The sequence below is a fragment of the Rhea pennata genome, chromosome 5 (assembly GCF_028389875.1).
Source record: "Rhea pennata isolate bPtePen1 chromosome 5, bPtePen1.pri, whole genome shotgun sequence".
NCBI classification, from domain to species: Eukaryota; Metazoa; Chordata; class Aves; order Rheiformes; family Rheidae; genus Rhea; species Rhea pennata.
The window spans coordinates 40,082,734-40,092,909 of record NC_084667.1 but is presented as its reverse complement, the minus strand read 5'-3'; the positions used below and the strand labels follow the sequence as shown (position 1 = coordinate 40,092,909).

At 38.0% G+C, this 10,176-nt stretch overlaps 1 protein-coding gene across 1 annotated transcript in view; it reads left to right on the top strand.

Moving 5' to 3' along the window:
- The first annotated feature begins 986 nt into the window (after positions 1-986).
- The window catches only part of LOC134140776 (mucin-5AC-like), a 51,480-nt gene continuing 42,290 nt past the window's right edge, over positions 987-10,176 (top strand). Inside the window, exon 1 of the mRNA XM_062576343.1 lies at positions 987-1,206. Within this exon, the coding sequence (XP_062432327.1) occupies positions 987-1,206 (220 nt within the window). The remainder of the gene's footprint in view (positions 1,207-10,176) is intronic.

The window sequence follows — 10,176 nt, the reverse complement described above, 5'->3', positions numbered from 1 at the left end:
CATAGATCACAACCCTCTTCTCCATGGCTATGGAAGCCTTTATGATGACTTACACACAAGACAATGCCTCGATATTCAGAAAAACATATTTTTTGGAAGTGTTTGATGAAACAACACTGTATATGTAGAAAGACAAATAAAACCAGAATGTTGATTCCCTGTCCCTGAGCAGACAGACATGCACTTAATAATCTCATGGTGATTTTTAAACATTAAAGAGGAACTCCAAAATTGCAATAAGAATGAGTAAGGAATAAAAAAGACTGATACAGAAATTGTTGGAAGGTAAAAAGTCTTACACATGCTTATACAGCATCCAGGTGTGCTAAGAGCAGATTGGGAAGACCTGGATGAAATTCTAGAAGATGTCCAAAAAAACTTGCAAACCGCAAATATGTCATCTACAAAAGGTGTATTTTCAGTGTGTGTACTCAAGAATCTGGAGAAACAATAGATTGCTGTATTGGCAAACCACACAAAATGATTGATTGCTATGACTGTCAAACTTCAGAAAATAATTGAATTCATGATGGATAAACTTGCTCAAAAGTGCAATGAAATTTTGGAGCCAGGTCATTCACTGAGCTGGGTCTCTGTGAGGGCCATAAGAGTGCCAAGGCTGGAGCAAGGGAGGAAGTTGATACATGTGGCCAGTGCAGGGGAAGAGGAAATCACAGCAGCTTTGCCTTAGGTGAGTTTGAAGTACTGTCGAAGCCCTTTCTTAAGAAAAGGATATCATGGAGGAGAGCAGCTGGAGGAACCACACTGTGGATGTGTGCACTGATCAGACATCCTCAAACATGGTCTCCATTGCACACTTGGTAACCCACAACAAAACTATCTATGTTCTGCCTTTATTTGCAAACTGGGGCTCTTTAAGGAGTCCATCTATACAAGACTTTTCTCCACTCTCTATGGGCATCAGAGAGGAAGAGAGAGCAGACAAGCCATGAACTGAAAAATATAGAATTGCTTGTGTGTACAGCATGGATGCCCAGATAGCTTCCAGTAATCTAAAGAACAAGGCAGACAAGGAGATAAGGGATAATAGGCCTGACTTATGCAGGAGTTCAGCTGAGCTTCTAGACTCGTTCAATGGTATAGACAGGAGTCAACCTGAAAGTCTGGTCCCTGCATACAGTTTTCAAGCTGAACTTAAAGTTACCTTTCAGTACTGGCATAAACCTATTCTGTCACAGGTTATGGGTATGTGCAGCACTAACAAGCACACTCAAATCTGGACAGTTTTTGCTGGAGTGATGCAGAAATGAATCATCAAGTCGCATTAGGAAAGCCTCACAGTACAAGGGAAAATACACCAAAACATTCCCAAAACATTCAACAGCAAATTCTGAAGTGGAAAAACAAATTCAAATGAAAACCTGAGAGTACTTAGGGGGAAAAAATAATGAAAATGATGTGTACAAAGGGCTACATACAATTACTGAGGCAGGAGAAATAATTATGCCAAAGCTTATGGAGAAGAAAGAGGGAAAATAGACCATATCTAAGTTACCATCCATGGTTCAAAGAATCAGATTTTGCTCATGTGTGATACTAGTATCCCACAGAACAAAGACAGCAACATACAACAGATAAGCTATGCTTTCAGCTGAACTATATCTGTGTATGAACTGTTCACACACATACATTTTCTCAACTGAAAAAATAGTACCCAAGACCCAAAAACCTAAAATGCCAAGACAAGGCATTGCAGCTTCCTAGGAACAAAGCTATTGAAAGATTATCAAGATGATTTTGAAGTACTGGGAATAGATTAAAAAAGATTCAGACAGTAGAACTGAGTACTCATAGCATTAAAACCCAAGAGTGAGAGTCACGGAGAGAGAGAAGGTGTTGAGCTCACTTTGGATCTATATTGGCCACATAGAAGCTAAAGAGGCAGTACACCTTAGAAGAGCTCCTGGCACTGAAGCAGACAGCTAGCAACCAAGTGCAACATAATGAGACTTGACCAGGAAGACTTACTAAATTTGAAAACCACAAGGTGAATGAGTACATTTTGTTACTTCAAGCTGAAATGCAGAGGAAGGCATTGTTATCAAAGTATTAGGTAAGAGTTTCATTTATTTTTCCTGCATCTTTCTTTCCCCTTAGTTCGGGTGAGCAGAGTAAGAGTTGGGCTCTTTCTTGTCTATCAATATTTTGTAATTCCAGTTATAGACTCCTCCTCTAAAGACTTTAAAACACAAGCAAGAAAAGGGAAGACATCATAACTGCACTTAAGGTATCACTCTGCAATTAAGAAGCTGTGACTACTGTCATGGACAAATCAGCCAAGTTACTTCATTTCCTCTACACTTCATTAGTCTCAGTTCTCACTTGCTTTCCAAACAGATGATCTAATCTCCACAGTAAGAGTTTTCTTCCACTTTCCACAGTACCTTGCATAAGCAGATCTAAAGCTCATTTGGGGTCCACCAGTACTCCTGTAATAGACTACAGAATGATAAGAATTATCTAAAATATGCAGCTCATATAGTATTCACTGTAAGATTTTAACATTCTCCTCAAAATGCTCTTCACCATGAGGCGAAAACACAGCTTTGTTTTCATGAATAAACCTCCCAAGAGGTGTGACATTATATTAACCAGGCAAAAGGCTGCATCACCTATTCCAAAAAACAACAAGGGGTATCTATGGGCAGAGCATATGTCTACCATATCCTTTCACAGTGGCAGTGCATATATTTACTAAAGGGAAGTCAACAGGCTATTTAAAAAAGGGTGGAGAGCAACGCATGAATCCCTGGGTAGGGCTGAGAAGCACAAACCCTAGTGAATCAGCTGTAGATTGATGGTAGGCAAAAATTATGGAACCAACAGGGGAAGGTGAAAATATTGTGAGCAGGACAAGTCAAGGAGAGCAACCAGATCTGGTAAGAGCTAGGTTGGAAGGGTGTGCCGGATCCTCTGCTTAAGTTAACACCAACTCATTTTACATTAATTGTAGCGCCTGATTGTCACTTTCATTGCTCTCTACACCATAATAAATATTCTCTTCTTTTGACTCATCCAGCTAGTCACTCCTTTTCCTAGTCCACATAGCAAGTAAGGACTTCACAAGTTTGTAATGCAATATAACATTAGTGAGGTCCCAGATATGCCTGTTCACTCACTCCCTGTGATGGAAAGGGAGAAAGAGAAAGAAGCTGGGTAATGTGGCTGCTGGAACACCACTTGAATGTTACTGTTCTTTGGAGACCTGTGAAGTAGCAATCATAGCAATTGCAGATTAGGTGAAGTTTTGAGTAAAATAGATGAGCAACATCTTTGGAAAAATGCCTACAAGGACAGCTGGGACAACTTTTTCAACAGTTATACAGTGTAGATCACTTTTAAATGCTTGGGGAAGTAGAATATTCAAGGTCGATATGTATTGCTCTAGTCACAAAGAGTTATGATAAGCAAAGACTAAAAATTGCTTAAGAAGTGCTTGATGCCAGCGTGCTGCTTAGCAGCAACTCCATTAAAAAAGACAAATCAAAAGAAAAAACAGTCTTGACTCCATCCTAGGTAGTGAAACCTTCCCCAGATGAGTATTGAGACTGCTAATTTATCCATCAGAAAATTCCTCCCTTTAACAGCACTCTATTATACATGGTAGGAAGCAAGAAATCTCTCCAGGTGTTCTAAAGAAACCGAAGACAATTCTGATTTGTTACTCCCCTTTGCAGAGCTGAGGTGTAGCTGAGATGGGGAGTCCCTGTTCTGGGGATCCTTACGAAGTGAACAAGATGAGAAGCATTCACTGGCCTTTGAAGGTTCATTTCTTTTCTGCATTTAACTCTTAAATCTTTCTCTTCCTTGCTGAGATGCTGGGCCACACCAGGGTAAAATAAATACAAAAATAGGACAATGCACAAGACACAGGACAATGTATAATATGGTCTCTGCCCTGTATTTTTATGAACATTTTTGTCTTCATGCTAGAAAGACATGACAATTATCACCTTTTCCACTACACAATTAATATTATCTTATGAAGTACAAGGATCTAAATCACCTCCAAGAATATCTTTACATGAATGCCATCAACTTCCATATTTTTAAATAAAATCTTCTGTTCATGAATGGTGTGCTTGTATTTTCTCATGATTTTCTGCATTTTTGGCTTTACTCCAACAGAATTCTAATGCCTAGAATTTTCTGCTTTCTTAAGTGTTTGCAGAGTCTGCTTTACTGGAATAAGTTTATAATTATCTTTCAGAGATTAAAAAGAAAAGGATCTGCTGCTCAGCTGTGCAGGGGACGTCAAGTATGATGAAGAAAACCTCTACCACTTCTGAGCATTATGTGTAGCCCATTGCTATAGGTATATGCAGAGAAATAGCTGAAAGCCTAGGTTGTTGCATAGCTTGTTTAATTGCTTAAGTGAGACTAGTGTATATTTATTTAAAACATCTAACTGGTCACGTAAACAAGATATCATTTGCTTTCTCTATGTACAGATGAATTTACATTCATTATGAGTACTGGCACAGAATAAAACAACATTCTATGGGCAGGAAATCCAGTCTTTTCTTTTCTCCTGGTTTTCTGAACCATGAAGATATAAATCTAGGGTGTGTAAACAGCTTACTACTGATTCTGAAGATGTAACTTCATTAAACATCCTGGATATTTTGATAGGGATCATATTCTGTGCTATAGCAGCCTAATATGTTGATTTAAGTACCCTAACTTGCCACAGTAAACTGCCACTGAGTTCAACTGAAAAATTAAATCCAGGTAACACTCGAGAAAGGTGCTCTTTTTGGTTTCTTTTATAATAATAAAATGAGTGAGTATCCAATATGTTCAGTGTTAAGCAAAAGTGGAAGTAGGGGCAGTAAATGATCTGGAAAAGATCGACAAAATTCATTCAGTAACATCTGAATTTAATATGCTGTTATATTCCCCTGTTCTTTTAGGAAAATGTTTCTTAACTTATAATTGCAGGCTAGGATTTTGATAAGAGCACAAGTGAATTAGGCATCCAGCTGTGATCGTATTTTGTCTTCAGGACACATAACTGTCTCCTTCACCTGTTTCAGCAGTAATGACAAACATCAGTAGTTCCAAAATTCAGCAGGTGTGCCAGGAATGCCAGAGATCACTGATCTGAATCTTCTTAAATGTGCAGAAAATGAAACTGCCCCATTTTATTCAAAACATGTCCTTTCTGCCTCTCTACACAGTTTGATATACATGATTTTTTTTTCTTTTGCTACTTCTCATGTGGCAACCTCTCCTTCCCAGTCACATGTCCCAGCTGCCTTGTACTAACTTCCCCACTAAACAGCAGTCTTCTTGTTCCATTTTTTATGGTGAAGATTTCTGGATCCATCAGCCATCTTCATTCTTGTAAACTAGAAGGAGGCTGAAGATGAACTAATGGGCAAATGCACACAGTTATATGTATACCAAGTGCTGAACTGTGCACTTTTTTGCCAAACTTAACAGCTTTTTAAAAGAATGGTATCATTCACTTTGAACATTTTCATTCATCTTTAACCATCTTAATGTAAAACTTCTAGTCTAAATTAGTTGTCTATTCACCTTGGAAAGAGAGAAATCGGCACAGAGTAACTTATCCTGCCTACCTTTAATGCCAATCGAAAACAGAAGGATAAAGGGACATAAAATAGCAAGCTGGCTGTGTTTTACAAAGTATACATTCATTTATGCTTTTGAAATGATAACCCCATAAAACAAAAAAAGCAAACTTTCAGAAAAAAAGAATGTGTTAAACACATTTAGTGGCAAGCCTTATATGCCTAGTACATTGTCTGTTTCTCCAGTTTGTAGTCCCCATGACCCAATGGATATGAATAGAGTTACCAGGACCGATGCTCGGATAATATGATTGTGGTTGGAGGTCATTAACAGTTTAACTTTTCTCTCCCACAAAGCTGGTATAAGGCTGGTTGGACTGGTCAGAAATTACTCCTGATATTTTCTACCAGAAGGCAAAATCAGATTCTGAGGAGAATTCAGAACTAGATTTCAAGGTTTGAGTCCATCTGTAATAAACGTAGGATACAATCTGGATAAAGCTGGATTAATGTTCATCAGAACTGTGCCTAATGCTTGCCAGTGCCACACGAAGGGGTTTTCACAGCATGCACTCAATGTAACTGAATGACAGTGCAGGATCCTTCAAGGGTATTAGTCTGTTCTTTTTACAAAAAGATTAGCTGCACCAAGAGGCACAGTGACTTCTTATTGCTGTGTCCCCACACATGAAGTACTCTACCTCTCCTCAGATTTAAGAAATCCTTTTTTTTTTTTTTTTTTTTTTTTTTTTTTTTTTTTTTTTTTTACAAAGGAGGTCCTGGCATCACTTCCAGTATTGAAAACCTTTAATTAGTTACTTATATGCTGCCCGCATAACTGCAAAGCAACCCTAAACCCAGTTTGTTCCAAGACCTGTTGTTAATCCTGTTGTTAGTGGAGGAGAAGCTGTATTTTATTTCAAATCAAGTTATGTTTCCTTATTAGGCTGAACCTTAAATATATATATATGTATGTATACACACACACATATATGTATTTACTCCTCCCAAAATGCAAATACCATCGGCCAGTTGCTGAGGAAGGAAGAGCATCCTCTGTTTACGTATTCATCCACTAAAATCCCCCAAACCCCACCTTTCTAGACTCTCTGAATCAATCCGGGAGTGATGCCAAAGTCACCTGCTATATAATACCAAGAGAGCACAGGTGAACTAATCCTCCTGACCAACTTCGAACCCAGTATCCTTTTGCCAGACTCCACTCAAGATGGGGTTTGGCAGGGGGATACGGGTACCAGAATGGGCTTTCCTGCTAGCAGTTTGCTGTATCCATCAGATAAGTAAGGACTCATTCTCTTTTTTATGGCGAAAAGAAAAAATAGTCTATTTAGCTTTATTAATATGTTTTAAAATACGAACTCATTGTTTCATATCACCAATGCCTGCACTTAGATGAAATTTCTTTGTTCTTTTAAATGAGATTTCTTTATACTTATTTCAATTTTTGTTAAATATTTAATATTGGCCTATCAATTGGATAGATTTGATTTAATATTGCCTCAAGCCACTGTATATGACTGCATTTGGAAGGTAGCCAAAGAATCATTATTCTTCTCTCAAAATGTCACTTTTTCAGTATCACTTATACCTTTCAAAATCATTTTATTTCTGTTGCATTTTGTATTGATTTTGAATGTTATGTTTTCTGTGAAATCAACATGCTGCATTTTCCAGTCGCTGGATCAGACCACTGCTCGGTTTTTTCCAGTATCTTGTCACCTATCAGGAGCTAATACCAGATTCCTCAAGATTTCTTGCAACATCCATTGAAAAGGGAGATTAGAAGGGAACTCCATGATATTCTGTGGCAATGATTTTCACAAACTAATTGTGACTGTTAATACATTATATATTATATAAATTATTGTTTTTTGAGTATGAAAAGGGACTAGCAGATTATCTGATGCATGCAATCCATCATTTTGTATGTTTTTTTCTCTTGACAGTATTATATGGATCAGGGCCAATATTGGCAGTTTTTATTAATAGAAGTAGTCCTATTAAGTCAATGGGACCACTCAAATAGAGATTACTTGCATGAGTACTGGCTTGACAGCTCAATCTCATTCATGTACAGTACTTACTTTGCCTATGTAAATTTATCTATTTATTGTTTTCAAAACACTGACAAGTGCAAATACAATTTTCAGTTATTTTATATTTCATGAAATAAGCACTGAAATACTGGTAAGCTGATTTAGCACAAAGTATAACAGGTACAATGTAAGTTTACATTTAGAGTTATGCAATGTCAATCAACAGCATCCTTATACATTCAGCTATAATGTCCTTGAATAAGAAAGTTATTTGTACTGCATAATGCTAAACTGATAAATTGTTTTGCAAAATGGATAGAGGTTAGACCTAGTCCATCCAACTCCTCTTTACTTGAATCACACGCTGTGGAAAATATTTCAAATGTCCTGGGTGACTACAAAATACTATTCCATACTATTTCCACAAACATTCTGTGCTTGACTCTGTATATTGAGTCAAATTCTAATATATGTATATTGACTTCGATGTGAATTGTATATGTGGACTGACAGTAGGATACAGACCTGGCAAGGTGCATCCAGAAATATTCTTAAATATTAGTTCAGTTCCCAAATACTCAAATAGTGAATTTTCCTAGACATTCTTGCAAGTAAGATTGTGATACTTAGAGGCACTTACCTTCATAATGGTCAACAACGTGTATTGTGCAATTGCTAAATAAACTAATGCAGCTAGAATTTCCTTGGGAATGATATATTTGCTAAATGAACAAAAGCGCTTGCTATTTCCTTGAGAAAAATTAACAGACCAAAATACATATATACACTTTTTTTGCTCTGTTACAAAAGTTCTTGTGCTAGAATAAACAAACATTCAAAGTATTTTGAAGACTGTTGTCTTCTTATATGAATTCAGAATGGATCTATGCCTGCTGAGATTGCTATAGATATATTGAGAGCCATATCTGGCCTATTACTAAGACTTGCAGAGGCATTTGTTAGATTTTCTCACCCGATCAGTATCTATTATAATGATATGAATGTATTTATCTGGTGATATTATCTATGATGTTGAGAGACCAACAGGAAATTGAAATTGCTTAAGTTCTGTCCCAGCTACTTTTGTATACACCACCAGTGGCCACACATAAAGGTAAATGAGAAAAGAGTGAAAGCTCAGGTCCAAAAAGAAAATTCTGCAGAAACTGCAAGGACTTCTAGAGGAGATGGTGAGGCTGCCCAGAGCTCTGTCCTCCAAAGCTGGCTGTCTTCTGGGGGCTTCTCATTGATTAGGGGCTTCAGAGAGGTGTTTTCCACCTCTGGGATAGAGTAAGCAACCTGCTGGCATTGTAGCATTTATGTTGGGGGAAAAATCTACCTCACTCCAGTTATATTTTTGGCAAAGGTAGTTGCCCAAATTTCGTGCAGGTATCTGGGCTGAGATTTGTCAGTGGAGGAAATACTTGCCAGTTGAGCTCAGTAAGGAACGCAAACACCAAATGGGAACGACATTTGCAACCCAGCCCTGACTTCAGCACTTCACTCCCTCTGCCTCTACGGCTTCCCACTCAACGAGACAAGTTTTGGGTATCCAGTTTGAGCCTGTGACCTCTCTCCATCTATTGTATAAGGAAAGAAGAGGCTTTACTTTGGGTTAAATTACATATACAGTTTCTCTTTGACTGCGAAATTACCCAGATACCTAGAACACTCAGGTGGATAATCCTAATCAGGAGCCAGGTATTAGTCATTTTGCTGCCTAACTCCTCTGAGGATTTAGACTTAGCAAGTGTGCAAGTACATGTTAGTAGATCAGTTCCAGGCATGGTTATCGCATGCTGGCAGGATCCAGTCCTTCACAAAATGAAGTTACGACCATTTTACTTTAACGAGAAATGCCCATCTTTTTCTCTTACAAAAGATAAGAACTTAGAGCATAAATCTCAGAACTCAGGAATGGTTTTCTTCTCAGCCTGAAAGCGTTCAGGTCAGTATGTCTCATTTCTCAAAAGTCCTTGCTACCACCTCCTCCTACAATTTGGCCATGCACAGAAAAAAGCTCAAAACTCATGCAGTCAGAAACAGGACAGCCAGAAGGAGAAGCACACTATGAGTGAGCAAACTCTTCTGGAAGACAATTTATGTAGTTGATCTGCTAACCATTTAACTGGAGGTACAGAAATAATCCTTGAAATGGGGCACAAGAATAGGAGTTTTCTGATGTGGCTGAGTGCCCTAATCATTTGGCCATGTGGTCGCAGCCTGTCTCCTTTGTCCCTGTCCCATTATTTTCTGCACCATATCTTAGCTTCAGGTGGGGTAGCAAGCATCCTTGGTCAAATACACTTACAGCCTGATGCTAGAGGTTTTCTCCAGCGAAGATACAAATTTGAACTATATCAGACTGAGAAGAGGGTAAAGACCTTTTTTTTTTTTTTTTTTTTTTTTTGCTTTTGGGGTGAATGCTCTACATAGAAGGTTGTTGTATGAAACAGTGAGGGAAGTATCATCTCCTCTAACAGTTGTATTTTAAAACAAAAGTATGAGAGTGTCTCATTTTCACATATCCTGACTGCAGGAACCTGCAGGCTCCTGAATAG